Below are 21553 nucleotides of genomic sequence, written 5' to 3' on the forward strand. Positions count from 1 at the left end.
TTTTTAAACGTCATGTCGTTTTTTTTTCATTTTCCAAATATAGTGATTGTATTCTCAAATATTCTAATTGTATTTATCCAATCGATTTCAGTTCATTCACATTCACGATTAATCATCTTAACATATTAAAGTTTGTTTGGGAGTTCCACAAGGTTCTGTGCTCGGACCAATTCTATTCACTTTATATGCGCTTCCCTTAGGCAACATCATTAGAAATCACTGTAAATTCCCATTGTTATGCCGATGATACACCAATTGCCAGAAGAAACAGATCAATTACCTAAACTTCAAAAAGGCAAACTGTGATTTGTGATATTGGGCTTTATAAATAAAATTGATTGACTGATTGATTGACTCTTTTTTATGTTTTTAGACACTTAAAGAAGTGTTACTAGATGAATTAGGAAAGTATAAATAAAACCTAGAAAACTAAAACTCAATAACTAAAAAAATGACTTGATGATGAGGAGTTTTTTGTCTGAGATGTTTTTAAAAATAAGATTTTTTTGTAGTGTACAAACTGAGACATCATTCATGCTACAGAGTTTCTGACTTGAACTCACGGTTGACGGATGCAGGCCTCTGGTTGTTGTGGTCCCTCGTGATGACGCTGCCGTTGTCACTGGACGTGGTGCTGTTCTGACGACTGACCGCACTGCCGCTGGCGGCCGGCTTGGGGGGCTCGGCAGCTGGAGGAGGCAGCGGTGGCGTGGGGAGCCTGGCGGGGGCCAGAGGGGGCGGTGTTGGAGCAGGAGGCATTGGAGTCGCTACTGGTTTACTGGGGATGTAGTCTGTCCTGGTAGTCTGCTTCTAACAGGTGGAGGACATGTGGAGGTTTAATTCTGATACTTGGAGACACATTTTATTTGGGTTTTAAAACACTTGAAGCCAAAACAACAGAAAATGCATCACCATCCGAATATTGATAGACCACACTCGACCGTCTGAACCTTAAATATGTGAAGTTCAATGTCTGTTTGGTGTTTACCTCGTTCAACTCTCCCAGTAATTGCTGGAAATGTGAAATGAAATGAAAAAATGAAACATGGTGGTGATGAAACAAAGTGTTTTTATTCACAGCAAGAAATTCACTGCAATTAAATCCACGAAAACCAACTAAGATTTCACTAAAAATACAGATTCAACCCTAAAAAACACTTCAAGGAACAGTCTGACATTCACAATAATCCTGTTAGCCGTCTAATCAACAACCTGATTTGAGATCCAGGGCATACTTAGCCTAGCTTAGCACAAACACAGACAACCGACACAAATGGAAAACCATTAGCAAGTTTAGCTACAAAACACAGTATAATGATTTTATGGTGGCTATAAACATATCTAACACCATGCTAAGTGTTAGCAGCCTGCTGAGTGTAGCTAGCACATCTGATTTTATAATCTGTTTGTAGCTAACTGATGCTAGATCCCAGGATGTGTTTAGCCTTGGTTAGCAAACAGACTAGCTAGTTGACTCTGTGGAAACATTAGCTGTAAACAGTTAGCATATCCAACATTATGCTAGGTGTTTCTAGCTCACTGATAAATAGCTTGGTTGTAGCTAACCAATGTCATGACAGGCCTAGCCTATCTTAGCACAAAGACAGAAAGCAAAGGGAAACTGCTAGCAAAAAACAGCTAACATTATGCTACTGTTTGTTACTGTAAGATAGTTGCTATTATGATAACTACAGGGAGCAAATCCAACATGTGGTTTTTAACTGGCAACTTGATACAAATGCTATTATAGCTCGTGTTATTTCAGAGGTTTGTGGCTAACCACAGGCCAGGTTTAGCCTAGCTTAGCACCAAGACTGGAAGCAAGGGGAAACTGCTAGCTGTAGCAGATATATCTAACATTATGCTAGTTGTTAATAGCTACTGTTTTTGTAGCTCACAGAGCACATCCAACATTATAAATTCTGTGTGTAGCTCACTGTTGTTACATAAAGCTAATGTTATGGTGATTGTTGCTAACAATTAATGTACTAAGACAGGTTTAGCCTAGCTTCACACAAAGACAGGAAGCAAGGGGAAACTGCTAACTGTAGCCAAAAAACAGCTAGCACATCTAACATCGCTCTAGTTGTTTACAGCTGCTGTTTTTGCAGCTCCATACACAGAGTAAATCCAACATTATAAAATCTGTTTGTAGCTCACTGTTGTTACAGCTAATGTTACGGTGGTTGTTTGTAGCTAGACTCACAGGTCAGTCTTTAGACGCTTTGCTTAACTAAACACTGATGTCTTTCTCCCTGATTTTGTGTTTAGATGGGCGGACACAATTTCAGAAATTTCAAAAACTCCCTACGTTGCAGAACCAATAGTAAATCTGCAGGGCGGTCCTTCGGTGGCTTGCTGAACTCTTGTGCTTGTAAACATAGTCCGACTGCGTTAAAAGTTTTAAACAAAGTCACTGTAAGTCCTTCATTTCCACAATCTTGTGGACTGAGCACACGTTTGATAAAACGGAGTTAAATCTCTCGGCATTCATTTTCAAGCTCTCCGTGTGTTTGTTTCCTTGCAGACGAGAAAAAGGGGAGCGCACATTTCCGAGAAGGCATGTCCTTTTCAAAAATGCAAGAGGCGTTGCTTTGTTGCCGGCCGTTTTCGCCGGTGTGTTAGACACACTTTAGAAAGGAGTGTCCCCAGACTATCAGAAGGCGGAGATCTCTGATTGTCTGGTGGCGAGACTAGTTTGTAGCTAACAAGCATTACAGAAGGACAGGTTTAGCCTAGCTATGCACAAAGACAGGAAGCAAGGGGAAACTGCTAACTGTAGCTGAAAAACAGCTAGCATATCTCACATTATGCTAGTTGCTTATAGCTAGTTGATGTTATAGTAGCTCCATACAGGAAGCATATCCAATATTATAAATTCTGTTTGTAGCTAAGAATGGTTATACTACGACATGTTTAGCCTAGCTTAGCACAAAGACAGGAAGTAAGGGGAAACTGCTAGCTGTAGCTGAAAAACAGCTAGTATATCCAACATATGCTACCTGTTTGTAGCTAGTTGGTATTATGGTAGCTCCATACAGGAAGCATATCAAGTATTACAAATTCTGTTTGTAGCTAAGAACTGTTAGCTTAGCACAGAGACTGATAGCAGAGGGAAATTGCTAGCCTCAAAATGGAAAAATTCCACCTTCCAGCACTCATTCACAGCGATTCATGTTGTTTATTAAACATATGTACACCAAGTAGTTAGCACTGGAGCTATTTGTTGAGTCAAAAAATATAAATTAATCTTTGTCCAAAAATGTGAGACTGTTCCTTTAAAAATTTCCACAGCAATGCACACGGGGGTTTGTTAAAAACTACTGAAGAAAATTTGGGACACTAAAAACTCTGCACGCTAAAAACACTCGTCACTAAAAACAGTCACCCTACCTTGAACAACTCAAACTCCTTCTTTGGCATCATAAGCTTTAACAGTTCAAAATAAAACACATGAAGGGAGATGAGACAGTGATGTGATGATGTGATGAAACTGATGAGGTGAATAACGATGAAGTGTTTCCTACCTGTATGGTGTGGCTGTAGATGGGCTCTCCTCTGCCGGTAATGTCCACAGCTTTGGTGATCTCCAGGATGTTGTTTGGCACATAGCCGGACGCCCCGCAGCCGTTCCGAACCTTCCACCACTGCTTCCTGTCGTCAATAACCTGACAGACGAGATTCAGGGATTAGACACTTTGTTAGAAACTTCAATTTAGAATTTAATTCACATTTTATTGGTGGTTGTTTAAGTAATATAAAGTTTGTTTAGTTTATACAGGAAGTGAAGTCCTTGGCAGATCAATATTGGGCCTGAAAAAATGTAAATGTAATATTTAAGCATAAATAAAGTTTAAATAGGTCAGCTTGTTTGTTTTGACCAGATTATATTCTGATATTTATCCCTGATAATATTTCTGAAAGTTTGACAAAGTCATTTACCTGAGCAGGTGTTTTGATTAATCTAAATATACTGCATACATTTGTAGGGTTGATTCTGATCCCTTATTTTTAGTTTTTGGAATAAATTTGACTTTTTGGGGCAAATGATATGATACAAATAAGAAAAGATGAAACTGAAATATGAAATTAAATTAAACGTATAGTTTTATGATTTTTCTAATCTTCGAGAAAAGGTGTGGACTTTGGTTGGTGGCTACAAAATTTAAAAACACAACTTCATGTCTTCAACACTCAGTTTCATTTAAACATCACCTTGCTGAAATTATAAATATAATTTTCTTTAAAAAAAATAAAATAATATGTATAGTTCAGACCAATTTCAAACTGTTGCATGAAATCAATACTTCATAATCACAGAGATATATAAAAAGCAAACCTCGACGACTTCGTCTTTGAGGACGGACAGCTCCGTGTTGTTTCTTGCCACAAAGTCATATTTAGATTTGGCAAACAGTTTTGGTTGGACTCTGCTGTCGGCATCAAAACTCCTACAATAAATCAACCAGTCACAACATCACTAATTATTATTAATTACAATATTCACAGAAAAAGTGTATGTAGTATATGTAGCTACTGGAACAAGTTTCAACCATTAAAAGTGAAAATAGCTTAATACTTTTACAAATGAATGAAAATAAAACACAACACAATGTCAAAATATTAAAAATAAAAGATGATTTCCAATTATGAATTCAATAAGCAAATAATGAGGGGACTGAGGTATGATGGTTATGTGATGGTAACGATATTACAGCCGTGGAGAAGTGTCCCGACTTTAGAAAAAGTTACTGACAGAAAAAAAGATTTAAAGATGTGATTTAATTAAAATAATTCAGTTTCAGAGGTGAAAAAGTCTGAGTGAGAAAGAAGAAGATCAAATCAGAGAAGAGGAAACATTTGAGGAGTTTGGATTATTGTTCTCAGATTGACGTGTTTTCTCCAGACAAGCAGCAGAACGTTAAATCACTCAGAATAAAGAGAGATTATAATAAATAAACAAATCAGATTCAGAACGAGGAGCTGAGAGAGTTTGTCCAGTTCAGAGGAGGATTTATATGATTTACACGGAGTATGAAAAATGTCTTATTCATCATCAACATTTAAAAGTTGCTGCTTTAAAAAAGCAGTTTTTACAGTGTATTTATGTCTTAGATGTTATGTAGTTATGTTTTATGGTCTCAGTGTTTGATGTGCTAAATGTATGTATCCTGTTGCTGCATGACTGCTGGCGAAAAATTAAGTTGATTGATTTTTTGACTGATGAATTAAATAATTAACGTATAAACAAGTACTAAAATAAATACAAATTTGAATATATACATATTTGATTCAATAAATAATTTAAATTTAAATATCTTCTTTCTATATTTTATTATTGTTATTCTGTATTTCTGAAATAGAAAAAAATAAAAAACCTAAATCTAAAAATACTTAAATAAATATAAATGTAAAAAATGTAACAACAAATTAAAACATTTATTAACTCCTGCTTTTACTCTTTTTTTTTTTTTTTTTTTTACAATTTCCTTTTACCATCAAATTATCGGTCATAAGTGCAAAATTTTAGGGCTTTTTTTTTACATAACTGCATTTTAATTTCATCTTAATTATACTAATTTTTCTTTTCCCTAATTGTAAAATTTCAATGGCTTTATATTATTTTTATAATGTTAGTGCCTTTTCTCTGATTTCCTTTCCTTTGTTTTTGCAATTGACTCAATGTCATTGTAAACAAACAAAAAAATAAATAAATAAAGGTTGAATGACTGGATGAACAATTTATGTCCTGATTAATCTGAAACATTTATTTACTAATGAACTCAGTATCTATTGGTATATTTATTTATCTCCTTCAGCTCTCACTGATGTGTGTTCAGTGTTTATGTATCTAATGATGAATAAGTCACATTTCCTCCTCCACAGATTAACAGGCAGTAAAGAGCAGATCTGGGATCAGTTCTCCAGGGCATCATGTGACCTCAGAGTTACCGGTCTACGCGGCGGCTGACGGCCTGTTTAAAAGCAGCCATGGCCGATTCCTGATCCAGGATCTGCATGCGTTTGTAGGAGGTGTTTGCAAAGGCGTACCCGTCTGCAGGAGGGAACTTCTGCACCGCCGACTGCTGCACAAACACACAGGAAACATTATGTTAATATGGGATGTAGTTTGTGTTACTGTGGAGGATGTGACGTGTGATGTGCAGATATGAACCTCCAGTCTGCTCCTCAGCTCCTCTTGTCTCTGGATCTCTGCGTTGGCGAGACTCTCGGCCAGCTGCGTCAGCTCCTGCTCTCTGGACGGAGTCACAGCTGGGTGCACTGGGAACACTGGAGGCTCCCAGCCGTCCCGAAACGTCAGCACACACGGGGGGAAGTAATGATCCTTCGGCCACTCCAACCTGCACACACATCAAACAATATCTAACCTCTGTAGTTTATCAGAACATGTTGACGGTCAAAATGAAACTCTGAGTCAGAGCGAAGCAGAGTAACAGCTGCCTGCTGGGTGTTCACACTCTGACTCAATGTGTTACATTACCAAACACTGTTTTTGCAAATGTCGGGTTAATATGTTTGCACACATGAACACTTCTTTATCCATTTCTTTATTACATTTTATTTCTTTATTACATTTCATTAAGAAATGCAAAGATAATGTGTCAAGAAATGTATATAGACAATAATAGAGAAATAAATAAGCTTGGGGAAACAAAGGAGAAAATACAATGGGAAAACAATAAATAAATTAATACATTTAAAAATAAATACATTTAAAATAAATTTAACAAATAAAAAGTAAAAGAGAAAACTAAACAGGAAAGTGAATAAATAGGAGAAAAATACAATGGGAAACAAATAAATAAATACATCTATAAATCAATTAAAAAATAAATAAATGGGTAAAATAGAAAACTAAAAGGAAACTAAATAAAAAGGGGAAAAATAAAACAGGTAATAATGAATAAATAAATGTATAAATAAGTAAAAGAGAAAACTAAATAGGAAAGTAAATAAACAGAGGAATTAATACATTTAATTAATAAATTAAAAAGCAAATTAAAACAGAAATGCCAATTAATGGCACATTTTATTCAGTTAATAAAAAAATAAAAATAAAACAGGTGCAAAACAAATCAACAATAAAGGAAAAATCAACGATAGTATTATAGTGTAGTAGAATTATAGCTGTTATTGACCATTTAAAGCGCTGCAAAGATGTGAGTGTGCAGAAATCTTTGCTACTACAAAGGTAAAACTGACTTTTATATCAACACAGCCTCCAGTTACTGACAAACAGAGGTCACAGCAGGTCACCTGCAGAGTTCAGACCGTGTCGTGATCTCACCTGCATTTGGTCCAGCCGTCTCCCAGGGCGACCCAGACGTGTCTCTCCTCGGCTGTTCCTGAGGCGTGCAGGAAGTCAATGGCCTCTCTGGTCAGAAGAGGAACCACGACGCTGCGGGCCAGATCCACGCTGCCCGACGCCTGGATCACCTGGAGGTGGAGGACAGGTGGAGGACAGATGGAGGACAGATGGGGGACAGGCTCAAAGTCAAACTGACTCTTTTATACCTCAGGAGAGAGCGCAGTGGGAACTTCTGTCGCAAAGTTTTATTTTAGTTCAGAATTGTTCACTTGGTGTTTCACAACTGAGGCACAAAATTAAATGTTAAAAATTTAAATTAATACATTATTAAATGATGAATGTACTTCACAGCGTCGAGACCAAAACGACAAAAAGACTCCAGAGAGTTAAAAACAAAAACATCTTCAGCTGTTTAGAGAATAAATAAATGAGTGTTCAAGAGCCGACTGACCATCCTGAGAGGAGAGAAGAGGAAGTGAAGCAGGTCGACGGCGCTCGGGTTCTGGATGTGATCCTTGAGTTTCCCCTGCAGGTCACACAAACACAGGCGCGTTCAACACAACATGTTTCTACAATCAGAGGATGAGGATGATGAAGATGATCCTACCAGCTGGTTGAAGGCGTGTTTGAACTTCTGCAGACAGTCGACAAACTCGTCCTCACCGGGAGGTTTAGAGCGCAGAGTCAGGACGCCCTCTGGTGGACAAAAATCACACAGAGCAACAAGTTGAATCAAAAAGTTTTCATTTTAAACGTAATGAAGGTGAAAAAGCTTCTGAAGCGGCGACAAGAAAGATGGAGATGGTTCTGTAATTAGATCATATTCATATTTCATTACTTTGGATCCACAAATCTCAGCAAAAATTGGAAGTTTTGGCACTACAATTCCCATCATGCTTTGGGTGATGCACACATTCTCGACCTTGGAAACCTTCTTCTCGCTGAAGCTTTGTACCCGACCTCATGACCTCACGTGGTGAAGCTGTGTGGTTACTGACCAGCTTCAGAAAAGCTTCACAAAGTTTCACAGCTGCTTTTTTTCTCAGTGACTGTTAAAGGATTAATAACATCATGCTGATAAAGGACCTGGTCTGAGATCAGCTGTGTGGTTTGTACACCCTCATGTCACCATGGCAACAGTCTGGGACACAAGTCATGTGAGCAGCAGAGCAAAGGGCCCGATGTTACACCTGGTGCAAAGCGTCACGCAACAGGGCCCAACTCTTGTTAGTTTCAGACTGATGCAGGCGTCATTTTTAAAGCCAGCGTCCACGTTGTGTAAGTAGCACATAAACTTGCCTCCGTCTCTGCACCCATGGGCATGAAGGTCTTAAAGAGAGGTGTGGTCATGTGAAGTGTTGGTGTATTGTTATTTTGCAGCAGCAGAAAGCGATTGAGCCACGGAGCAACAAAAACCTGCAGCCGTATTCACAAAGTTTCTTCATACAAAGAGTTGTTCCTCGTGAAGAAATTCTACGACAATTCTTAGAACTGTCACACTGTCTTAGAATGTCCCCTTAAAGTTAAGACTAGGTCCTGGTAAAGATAGAAGACCTTAAAAGAGCTCCTAAGATGAAAAACTGTTAGGAGCAGGGAGGAGGATTTTTAAGAGGCTTAAGAGAAAAATGGTGGAAACCAATCACATCTGTTAACAGAGTGCATCACACCTAGCAATGGGATCAACCACACCTCCTCACTAAGATAAAAGTTTCTGTCCCTTCCTTGCTCAGAGTTGCTCTGGGAACCTCCTAAATCACTCCTAAGCTAGGAAACCTTATTTAAAGGGCACATTATTCAGATTAGTTGTATTCATGTTTTGCACAAAACACAACTATGATTAGTAACGGAACTAAATACAACTTCTCGACCCCTTGCGCCTTCCTTTGCACCCAGATTAACCAGCAAAGTGGAGTTGAACTTGCCCTAAGGCCTCGTTTCCAGCTGAGAACGCCAGGTGCTCCTCAGGAAACATCCAACTGAGAGCATCTGAGAGCCCTTTAGAGGCACAAAACTTGTTTTTAGCTAAGATAGTCGCGTCTAGTTGCTACGATACAGAATATCTGCAAAGGTCAACATGTTGGCACAAGGTGGTGTACTTGCTTTGGATGAGGGAAAGGCTGAAGCATGCAGGGAGTGAGGACGGACGGACGGACCGACGGAGGAAACACAGAATATTAACAGATTTCTTTAAGATGGGACAGTTTGTCTCTCTTCCACTGTGATTGAATGTTGGACAAGTTGAACATTTTTCAATTCTCAGTGCGCAGACAAAAAAAGTCCAACCAGCAGCACTCAGCTCAGAATGCGGAATCAGTACTCGTCATGCTGCCGGCATTTGTAGCACAGCGTTGTAAAGCATTACAAGAATACACTGGCCTCAGAGAGAAAAAAAAACAAAACGTTTTGGTGGACCCGGCCCTTAATGCACTTGAGACTACTAGCTACAGATTGTTTAAATAGGGTCCAGAGACTTAACTCTCTAGTCTGCGTGAGATTTAAATTCAACCTTGTGAATTCATGTAAATAAATATATTGAAATGATTAGATTCATCTTTTTATCCTTGGTGAAAATCAGAGAAACTGCCGCAACATTAAAGAGTAAGTTGAGTTGATTCCATCAGTTTGTCTGTGATGTCTGTTTATTCTGGTTTCACTGAGTGCTTTGACATTTATTGTGTATTTTTAGATTTGGGGCTGCTGTGAAGTGAAACCTTCACTTCCTCATGCAGGACGAATGATCTATAAAAATGAATCACCAGTTGGAGAATAACTCCACATGTTGCTCTGAGGTGACAGAAACACTGACTGGTTTCCTGCCATCAGAAGTAAAACCAGTACCCCTCCTCACCTCCTGGACCTTTCTTCTTCCCTTTCTTGACCTTCTTCCTCTTGGAGAGCTCGTTAAATGCCTCAGCAGCCTTCTGAAGTTTGGTGACGAAGAACTCAATGTCGTCCAGGATGTGGTTCAGGATTTGCTGCCAAAATAAAAGTTGTAATGTCACCTTGAGGTTTGTGTTTAAAGAGACATTTATTCAGACTTTAATGATTAAACCTAAACCAACAAAGCGGAGGTCAGTTCTCTCGCCGCTCTCGTATCTTTCCTTTATGTAACCAGATTTTCCCTCAAAGCTCCAGAACTCTGATTACCTTTAAATCAAACTACATTCTTCAATCAGCTTAAATCTTTTATCTATTGTCATGTGAACTTCACTGACCTCAGATTTAAACGCAGCAGCTCCACCAGCTGCTCTCAGATCAGCGACAAACATCCAACATGTAAAAAGGACAGTTTGTTTCTGACTCACCACGTCTCGGTCCACTCTGGCTGCAGTCATCTCCACAGGTCCGGCCTCTTCTGATATCTGCCGCTGCTTCTCATCTGATCACAGAATAAACAACCAATCAATCAATGATCATAACCAATCAGATGTGTAGTTTTACAGAACATACTGAGGTTTCAGTCTGCAGCCATTAGTTGGACTGCAATATTTAATATTCATTATAGACACATTTGGGGCTGACATTTTCTTGCCTAATCAAATCAATGTTTAGTCTACAAAATATCCAGAAAAAAGTAAAAAATGTCCCAAAATGCCTGTGTAAAACTGCTTAACAGTTTATATTCCCCAAAATATAAAATTCTGTTTGAAAACAGTTGATCAATCTATCACTTACAGTCTTGCTGCTCATTGGTCCAGGCTGACCATGCGGCTGCTCGACTCTTCACGTCCACCTGATTGGATGGTGCCGGTGGTTCGGGGGCAGGAGCAGCAGGGGGAGGGGGGATGATCCCGTCACTCTTCAGGATCATCCTGCAGACAGATGGACAGACAGATCAGCCAATCAGCTGTCAGCATTTAATGTAACCATGTCATCAAGTGTTTGATGATTGGTTCTTACTTGAGCGTCTCTGGTCTCTTCTTCACTTTGCCTCCTTTGGCATCGATCATGGCACTTTCTATGTCTGCTTGGATCAGATTCGCCTGAGTAAGAATCAACAAACACATTAATAGCAGGATTAAACAAATAAAACCTTTTCGGACACGAAACTGTAACATTTCTGATTTAATTTACTTTTGGGCTTTAAAACATCTGTAATAGCTTTATTCCTTTTTTTCTTTTTAAATCAGTCAAGGTGTACCGCAGGGCTCGATTCTTGGTCCACTACCATTTAAATTATATCTAAATGAAATTGTTCTTTTTTCATCACAAACAAAGATTTCTCTGAGCTTTGTAATAAATAAAAATATGAAAAATCATACAGAAAATATTGACCAAAAACACACATATCAGAATTCATCGTATTAAAATGTGACTAATTTTGATGTAAATGGTCAAAATATCATAGGTCCTTTGGGTCTGGGGCTGTTTCTCTTGTTTCCCAAGGTCCTTGAGATTGTTGAAGACGTTGCACTGATCTATAGAAATTCCAACAGTCCTTAAGGAGGCTTGAATGTCCTCGAACCTGCTGTACATGTTATTGCAGAGGTTAGAGAAGTCATTGAGGAGATGGGAAAGGTTTGTCAGAAAAGTCCCAGGGCCCACTAGGAGGTTGCAGAGGTCCTCATAAAACTCAGAGGTCCCTGAGAAGGTTCCTTGTATCCTTGAGATCCTAGAGGTCCTTGGGAACGTTATAGGGGTCTTTGATAGGCAGAGCAGGTATAGAGTTCCGAAAAAAACAGATTGTGCACATCCTGTAAGAGCTTCTTGTGAAGACGTCCAGGGGGATTCCAGGAGTCCATGAAGAGGTCCAAAAGGAGGGCCAAAAGGTCCTTAATAGGCTTCCAAAGGTCTTTGAGAAGCTTGCATGAAACTTGAGGTGATCATAGAGATCTCTGACTGCAGAGGACCTCTGGAGCTCCAGGGACCCTTCAGGAGGCTGCAGAGGTCCTGAAGGATGTTTACATGTCCTTGTAAAGGTTGCGCAGGTACTTGAAGGAATTCCAAAGTTCCTTGCAGAGGTCTGGATGTCATTTAGAAGATTGCAGAGCTCCTTAAGAGATTTCCAAGTCAATGACAATGTTTACAATGTTGTTGAGGAGTTTTCCAGAAGTCCTTGATAACATTGCAGCAGTCCTTAAGGAAGTCATGGGGGTCTCACAGGCTGGGGAGGCTCCCAGAAAAGATTGTGCACATCAGGATGTCATTGTGCTGAGGTCCAGGGAATTCAAGGTGTCTATGAGGAGGTTACAGGGGTTCCTATGGAGATTCCAGGGTACATCAGGAGGTTTAAAAAGGTCCTTGAAACATTGCATAGGTCCTTAATAAGGTTCGAAGTCAATGACAATGATTCAAAATTTGTTGTGGAGGTTTCCAGAGGTCCTCGATCAGGTTGCAAAGGTCCTTGAGGAGTTTCCAGGCTTTGGGTGACTTCAGTGGTAACTTAGTGTGAAGCATCACTGCTGTCGCTATGGTTACCTTCAGTTTAATAAACGTTGAGCTCTGATTAAGAACAGACCTGTCGACCTGATTAATATTCAGCTTGGTGTTACAAAAGCTGCATTCAACATTCAAATGTTGAAATCATTTTAGCTGACTGATAATATTTTTTATTAAAACGACCAATCACAGGCAGTTTACCTTGATGTCGTCACACTGGAACAGGTGGAGGTCAGGTTTGGTCTGACCTGAGTCTTTACACACCAGAGCCAAGATGGAGTCGTAGCTGCAGGCGTTCATCACAGCCTGACAGTGCTGGATCGTCGCGATGGGGAAGTTCTCCAACTCGTTCTGAAAAATACAAGTCACAAGTTCTTTGTTTGTGGGAATAATTCAGTTTCTGAGAACTAGAAGAGCAACTTATTGTCTGGAAATATATTTCAGATATAACACTGAGTCTCACCTTCGTCTCCTGGTCGATGAGGCTGACAGTTTTCTCCTCCACCTGCAGCAACATCTCCTGAGTCCAAACTTTTCCTTTAGCATCCAGCAGACGAAGACGACGGACGCCATCGTCCACTGTGATCATCCCGTCTTTACGGTCCAACACGAATGTGGTCAGGTGCTGAAGATCACACAGGAGACAATACATTTCAACTAAGTATCATGGAAACACCGCAGCTGCTCAGGGTTTACTATACAGTCAGTTTATTTGGGTTATCTATTATAAGACAGATCTACTCCAGATAAGTCAGTTGCGTTCTCTTAAAATCAAACCCAGGGGACGAACTATAAAAGAATAGTGTGAATAAGTAACAGCTTCTTCAGTGGTATCAAAATTAGTCTGCAGAGGAGAGTGTATATATCCATATCAGTATCAGTTATCTGCTAAATAAGTTGTTAAATATTAGCATATCAGATACCAGCAAAAAAATCCAATATCGTCCCATCCCGACCCACCTCCACATGATACTGCGACGTGTCCGTCAGACTGTTGATGCTGGTTTTAGTGAAGTGTTTTCTTTGTTCTGAAGGAGACAGAGAGACGTTAATAACCTTTTATTGTTCTGGTTTTAATGTCATGTCGTCACCATTCTGTCAAACTGTATGTACGTATATACATTAAGTCCCACCACGAAGTTGTGGTTGTGTTACTGTGCCTTTCATTGGTCAGTCTCTCTGCTGCACTTTTATTTGCCTTGGTGCATTCTGGGAAACTGACAATGTTTTATTGTTTCAATCAATTAATCGTTTAGTTGTCAACTATTAAATTAATCGCCAACCAACCTACTAATCGATTAATCAGTTTGACTAATCTTTTAAGAAAAAAAGTCCAAGTTTTCTGATTCCAGCTTCTTAAATGTGAATATTTTCTGGTTTCTTTTCTCCTCTGTGACAGTAAACGGAATATTTTTGGGGACAAAAGTAAACATTTGAGGACGTCATCTTGGGCTTTGGTGAAAACTCTCATCAACATTTTTCACCATTTCCTAATATGGCACATCTTTAAACATTTCTTCATAATCCTCTGAAAAAGATGACTCCAACACTTCCTGGAAGGACTGAATAAATATTGACGTACATTTTAAGTTTCACAGGAAAGAAGTTGGGAGACGTTGAGGAGATTCAGAGGGTAAAAATACAGAAACACACAAACATAAGGAAAAAAACAGCTGGAAGAAAAAGAACAGGAAAGTCCAACTGAAATCACACACATTTATTTTTGCAGTCCAAAGTCAGGTAGACATGATTTTATTTAAAATACAGAGTATGTCTTTTGGACAGACAGATCTGTGCAACGTCACATAAACTTAAGTTTCAGATGGACTTAAATGAGACGTCAGGAGAGGTGATGGTTTGGTTTGAGGTGTTGGGGGGGGAGGTGGTGGTTGAGGGGTTAGAAATGTCCGGTTTCTTAAACTTACTGAGGCTTTGTGAAAAGAAGCTGTGACTCCATTTGTCCGAGGAGACATTAAAGTGACCTACACGATTAAAGTAATCCATTACTCAGTTAGGTTAAGAGTCAGACCTTTAAGAGATCATTTTGTATCATTCAGGTTTCTTAACATCTAATTTAAATGGTAACTTTGGTACTTTCCAATCTGGACTAAAATCTTTTATGTTTTTGTGTCTAAGTGACGAATGGGAACAAAAACTTTTGAAACTGGTCCAGTATTGAGGCTGCTGATAAAGTATTTGCTTTTGCCACTGACAGGCTCAGACAGTTATTCTAAGTGTCTGACAACATTATGGAAAAGATCCCTACAGAGATAGACCTTTTTGTTAAAGAGCAACATCCTTTTTGTTTAATAAAAACAGCCCTAAAATCAGCAGTTGGAAAGTGACCGAACTAAACTAATTTTATCATTATGAAACATTGCAAGACAACAGGAACAAAGTAAAACTAAAACAGACCTCTTAGTTCACCTCTCCAATGTTCCAACAATCACCAACTCTTGTAATAAACCTTTAACTCAATCAGACAGATGTGAAAACATACCGTCTCTATACACGCTGAAATTACGATTAATTTAAATAGAGTTTGGTGGGTTTGGCAATAGCAATTTTGGAATAGTTTCTGGTTAAACTAATAGGATCTTACTCTTTAACTAAAGCTCTATCTCTGTAGGGATCCTTTCCATAATGTTGTCAGACACTTGAAATAGCAATCTGAGCCTGTCAGTGGCAAAAACAAACACTTTAAGTGGATGTACTGTGCACTGATGGTGCTCTCGCTCAATGCTGGACCAGTTTAAAAAAAATGTTGTTGTTCCTGTTCGTCACTTAGACACACATAAAAAACAAGTCCAGGTTAAAAAATACCAAAGTTACCTCTTAAAAATCCATATTCATAGTTGTACACTGAACTTTCCAAAGACGTTTGCACAGAGGACGAGACTGAAACTGATTTTCAGAGACATTAGAGACAGAGAGCTCCACAGAAACTCCTGATGTTGGAAGTCTTTCAGATCATCAAAAAATATTGAAGAAATACTTGAAAAGATGGTTGTAAAGTTAGAAACACACACACGCAGCAAAGGATCGACCACTGTGGGACAATTAACAGTGATTACAATTAGTCATCAACATATTAACGCCAACATATTCTTAAAAATTAATTTCTCTCAAGCAAACTAAACAACAATAATAGTAGTATAAGTCCCACATGTTGGTCTGAGATTAAAGAGAAATTATGATTTTTACAACATGGCTCTTATTTTTGCAGTTTGGGCTAAAATATTCTCATGTTATGGTTACATTACATTTAATTTATGTATTAAAAGTGTGGTTAAAAGGAGCAGCGAGGACTTAACTACAGCTGCAGGTTTAAAACTCATCACCAATTACTTTGGTGATTTGATTAATTAAGGATTAGCCCAAACCCTTTTTCGACCTGGACCCAATTTTCTCATGTTTTTGTATCTAAGTGACCAGTGGGAACAAAGGTTGTTTAAACTGGCCCAGTACTGAGTAATTTAAGCGTGTGAAGAGGCAGCATGTTCTCACATCTACTGGGTGAATTAAGGGTTAAAGGGGAACTAATGTTTTTTTTCAACCTGGGCCCTATTTTCTGATCTACTTTTGTCTAAATGAGTGATAGGATGTTCAATATGTGACATTTCTCCAGTACGAAGCTAGGGCTGACCTGCCTGCAGCCCGTGAGCGCGTGCTATATTAAATAATAGGGCACTCAGACAGCGTCAAACAACGTCAAAATACGTCCACTAAAAGTGCATTTTTTCCACACAGATAGGCTCGGATTGTTAGTTTTAGTAATTTTTACCCAATTTTGACCAACTGGATCTGGATGAGCCATTTGAATTTGATGACCGCCTGTATTTATTTGAACACGGAGTACACGGACGCAGAGTTCATTGAAACTGAAGAGCAGACGAGGAGAGAGAGGGAGCAGCAACAGGCAGAGGAACATGTCTGAATCCAGCTAAAGGTAAACACAGACGTTCATTTCTCCTTTCTGTTATGTTGTCAGATAATTATACTAACAATCCGAGCCTATCTGTGTGAAAAAGGCAGGTCAGCACTAGCTTTGTACTGGAGAAATGTCACATATTGAACATCCTATCACTCGTATAGACAAACATAGATCGATAAATAGGGCCCAGGTTGAAAAAAAACATTAGTTCCCCTTTAATTTCAACCAAATCAGAGTTGGTGATTGTTGGAACAGTGGAAAGACGAACCCAGATGGTTTCTGTAAGTTTTATTTTTTTCTATAGACTCTGGAATTAAGTGTGTTTTACGATGATAAATTTACTATTTATTTAAATGGAGTCTGGTGGGTTTGCCGATAGTGATTTCAGGGCTGTTTCTGGTTAAACAAAAAGTCTCTTACTCTCTAACAAAAAGCTCTATCTCTGTAGGGATCCTTTCCTCCTGTAGTCAGACACTGTAAATAACAATCTGAGCCTGTCAGTGACAAAAACAAACACTTTTAATGGAAGTGAATTCCCGGTGTCATTTACCCCGAGTGGTTACATCGCAGCCTGTTTGGCAGCTACAGACTGCAGCCCTCTCACTTAGTACTGCACCAGTTTGAAAAACTGTTGTTCACATTCGTCACAAAAACGCAAAAAAATGGGGTCCAGGTTGGAAAAGTTTCCCTTTAAAGTACAACACTACCTACACAAAGCGAAGCTTTATTAGATGGTCATCTGGCTGTTTAATGGAGAAGTCCACCATCGAAATCTAGTTTTAACTGGTCAAAACTGAAGAAACACTTGTTGTATAAAGAATAACTTGATCTATACACGTGTTTCTGGAGTTTTGAATTCTTCACGTTTTTGGAAGAAGGTGAAGTTGGTCCACAAGTCTTGAGTCTACTTTAAAATCTTCTTGTTGTTTTTTTTATTTATTTAATCTTTATTTAAACAGGAAGTCCCATTGAGACTGAAAAGGTTAACAAGGCTGTGATGTTTAATGTCTCAAATTCACAGCTAATGGCACAAAATAAGAGCCGTGCTGTTAAAACAGAAACACACAGACACAGATCACACTCGGCTCACTTTGACTTTTCTTTTTATGTTTGGCAGACGAGCGAAGGAAATAGATTTCATCTGATCCTGTTAATGAGGACACGTGTTAATGAGAGACAAGAAGTGATTCATGAACCACCCACTGGAAGGAAAACAGCAACAAATGTCTCTTCACACACAAGCACTCATTTCTGATTGGTCCAGAGAGATGACAGCGCAGCCAATCAGGTGAGATGTTTCCCCTGCTGTGTGTGAATCATGTGACTGATGAAGAGTGTGAGTGTGTAGTGGAGCTGTGGAGTTAAAACACACACTGGTCTCATGTCACAGTAGCTGCAGCTGTCAGATAAATACAGAGAAATAAAAAGAGCATTAAACTGAGGAGCTCCATCACAACTAACTAATGATCAACATTTCATCTGTTTTTTCCAGAAGAGAAAAAGGAATTCTAACTTGGTTTGTTTTCATGGAAGTGTTTAAAAAATGCCCGATAATAATGGTCGATGTGCCAACAAGAAAGTAACTAGGTACTTAAGTACAGTACTTTTTACTGCACTACATTTTAGGGCTGCTCCCTAACAGTCGACCAAATGTTAGTCGCCCAGAAAGGTCACTAGCTGGCAAGATTTCATTGGTCGCTTAGTCGCAGAAAAAAAAAAAAAAACTAAACTAAAAAAAGAACAAACGTGAAACTCTTAGTAGCTGCGCCTTGTCAAAATAAATCCAAACCTATATGACTGGACCATCTGGGAATTTAATTTGAAAGGACAGACACAGGAAGTGGCCACGCTCAGCAGTCAAACAGGAGTCAGGTTACAAACCAATCACAGCCGACAGATCTCTTTCCCTTCTTCTGTAAATATTCAGTCTGATAAATAACGTTGATCATGTTAGTGCAGGGCTACCCAGAGCTTTACATCTGTCCCACAGATGACAGGCCTACACACTTATAAACAGCGCCTGAGTGAAGATCAAGAGTAGAGTAGCACCCAGCACCTAACCCCGAGTTTTCCAGGCAGTTAAAGGCATGGCATGTGTACGGCCCCTAATTTCCAGGGCTGGCACACTAATACAGATGAAGATATCCAGCAGGGATAAAGTCAGATAGAACATGAACTCACCGTAGAGAGCTTTGGCACTGGACTTCTTGGCTTTATTTTTAGGAGGCTCCGGAGACTGAGAGCCATGGCCGCTGAGAGAAGAGGGACAGACACAGAAGATTCAGTTAGTCTGCAGATATTTCATAGATTATTTTAAACAGGAGACTGAGAGCCATGGTCGTGAAGAGAGGCACACACAGATACAGTTAGCATGTATATGTAATTTTAGTCTTGCGACCTGCCCAGGGTGTAACCCCTTCTCTCGCCCAGTGTCCGCCATGACAGGCTTCAGCCCCCCCCACAGCGACCTCTAACAGGATTTATGGTTAAAGATGATGAATGAATGAATGAATGAATGAATGAACATTTTGTTTCACAGCTCAACATCAAACTGAATCTGACTCATGTTTCTGCTCTCATCAGACCGCTCTCTGAGTTGTTATTTTGGGACACCTCAAACATTTTAGACTGCGTGTAACCATGGCAACAACACTGATGCTTTACACCAGAGGGTCTGAAACTGAGAGGTGTCTCCACAGGAGGACGAGGAAGAGGAGGAGGAGGAGGAGGGAGGAAGTAGAAGAAGGACTTTTTATGATGGCAGAATTCTCCTCAGCCCAGGGTGTCTACAGGTATCAAACACTTAATGTTTTTTAAACATTTTCAAGATCATTTTAACCAGATTTAAGACTGATCTTTGGACAAATCATCTTTTTGTTATTTAAGCATTGTAGGTAAGTATAATGGTCGTGCATGTGGTCCTGTGCAGAGGTCAGTTTTATGCAGGAATATGGTTATTAGACTGAATTAGGTTAATCTACATTTTGCCCACAGGTAAAAACAACATGAGATAAAGTTGTGGGTTAAAAGAAAACTCAGAGAGCTCAACTCATTTTGACAAAAATAAATTTAAAGGTGGATAAATTAAATTACATAAAATGTTTGTGGCAATTAAGAGCTCACAAATTCTTATTTAACACTATTTGATGACTTTTAAGGCCAAATGCACTCTGCCTCAGCCTCTTTCATTCAATCTGTCAACGCTAATAAACCATTACTTTCATTACTGATTAAACCTGCTGATAATTTATTCTTTCATATATAAAATTCATTTTTAAGACTTCTTTTAATGCCTCTCCTAATGAAATTTAAGCCAATGCAACCAATTTTACAATAGCCAAAACTGAAGGAAAACCAACACCAATTTCTCAGAGTTAGGGACAATTTTGCCTGAATATCTATTTAAACATAAAACATGATTTTGGGGGAAATACCTGGCTTTTCTTGGCAGCTTTTGTTTCTCCTGGTGTGCACTGTCTGGTATTGGTTTTAGCCATGTCAACGAGTCTTGGTTAAATAGATCATCTAAATTGAATTTGCACCTCCCCATGTCGTCCAGCGTACAGTGACAGTTGGCTTTGAGCATCATGGACAGAAACAAAATATGAGTGTTACTGGCTCCACTATCCTGATCTGTGTGACGTTAAAGCGAGACAGTCAATAAATTATTTTAAAAAATTTTTAAAAAACAGTAAAAAAAAAAAAAAAAAAAAACATCATACAGATTGTTGGATAAGGTGGGGAAATATGATTTGAAATGGGGAAAGTACCACACCTATACGTTGGGGTCTGAAAGTGTGTCCAGCTCATAAATAATTAATTGTATATTCTATGGTATAAACTTTTAAAATGTATACATGTATGATATTGCTGCGAACTAATTTACTATGTACTCTGCACAACTCAGCACTAACCTGTTTTTTTTTTTAATTTATTTATTTATTTTTGTTCTTATTGGTTGTAGTACATTTTTGTTATCTGCTCTTTTTTTCCCGCCTGTTTTTTGTAATGTTTTTTTTTTTTTAATTTCTCAGTTTTCATAATATTATTTCAATGGGTAGCAACATAACTGAAATCTATGCATTACTGCATTAAATGTAAAATGTATACCCTATAAAAAGAAAACACAATAAAAAAAAATTAAATCACAAAAAAAAACAGTAAAAAAAAAAAAAAAGTTTGATTTAAGATTTTTTAATACCAATTAAAGCCTCATTTTTACATTAACAAATTCAATTTTGAATTTTGTTCGACCAAAAAACCCAGTTTCAGTTTATAATGAAATAAAACTAAAAAGATTTGAAGAAAAAGGTGCAACTAGATCATTTTTGACATTGCTTCTTGAAAAAATAAAATTAAAAAAATTAACTGATTAGCAAAAATATTGCTTTACTAATTGCAAACTAATCAACTTATTGTTTGATCTCTTCATTCAGTCTTTATGAAAACAACAATTTAATTTTTTATTTTATCACACAGGCAAACTGATGGAAATTTAAATTCAATTTTGCAACAATATTTTTTTAATATCAGCGGCCACAGACTTCCACACAGTTGTGTTGTTTTATACTGTATTTACTGTGTCTTACTTTATTTTATGTTTTTAATGCATGCATTAGTTTTTCAATCAATCAATTTTATTTATAAAGCCCAATATCACAAATCACAATTTGCCTCAGAGGGCTTTACAGCATACGACGTCCCTCTGTCCTTAGGACCCTCACAGCGGTTCAGGAAAATCCATCCACTTTCAAACTGCTTATCCTCTTGAGGGTCGCGGGGGGGCTGGAGCCTATCCCAGCTGACACTAGGTGAGAGGCAGGGTTCACCCTGGACAGGTCCCCAGACTATCACAGGGCTGACACATAGAGACAGACAACCATTCACACTCACATTCACACCTACGGACA

At 38.5% G+C, this 21553-nt stretch overlaps 1 protein-coding gene across 8 annotated transcripts in view; it reads right to left on the reverse strand.

The window, feature by feature from the left end:
- The window catches only part of eps8a (epidermal growth factor receptor pathway substrate 8a), a 61808-nt gene that overhangs the window by 9946 nt on the left and 30309 nt on the right, over window positions 1-21553 (reverse strand). For 3 of the 8 annotated variants that reach the window (XM_050036291.1, XM_050036293.1, XM_050036292.1), the window contains exons 3-18: window positions 18825-18895; window positions 13670-13737; window positions 13173-13334; window positions 12911-13060; window positions 11231-11313; window positions 11006-11142; window positions 10636-10709; window positions 10179-10305; window positions 7938-8026; window positions 7782-7856; window positions 7310-7458; window positions 6176-6362; window positions 5953-6086; window positions 4340-4451; window positions 3528-3668; window positions 564-810 (exon numbers count right to left, since the gene is read on the reverse strand). In XM_050036291.1, the coding sequence (XP_049892248.1) occupies window positions 564-810; window positions 3528-3668; window positions 4340-4451; window positions 5953-6086; window positions 6176-6362; window positions 7310-7458; window positions 7782-7856; window positions 7938-8026; window positions 10179-10305; window positions 10636-10709; window positions 11006-11142; window positions 11231-11313; window positions 12911-13060; window positions 13173-13334; window positions 13670-13737; window positions 18825-18895 (2006 nt within the window). The remainder of the gene's footprint in view (window positions 1-563; window positions 811-3527; window positions 3669-4339; window positions 4452-5952; window positions 6087-6175; window positions 6363-7309; window positions 7459-7781; window positions 7857-7937; window positions 8027-10178; window positions 10306-10635; window positions 10710-11005; window positions 11143-11230; window positions 11314-12910; window positions 13061-13172; window positions 13335-13669; window positions 13738-18824; window positions 18896-21553) is intronic. The other 5 variants (XM_050036295.1, XM_050036297.1, XM_050036296.1 and 2 more) reach the window with 3 other exon arrangements.

This window comes from Epinephelus moara, chromosome 23, assembly GCF_006386435.1.
Source record: "Epinephelus moara isolate mb chromosome 23, YSFRI_EMoa_1.0, whole genome shotgun sequence".
NCBI classification, from domain to species: Eukaryota; Metazoa; Chordata; class Actinopteri; order Perciformes; family Serranidae; genus Epinephelus; species Epinephelus moara.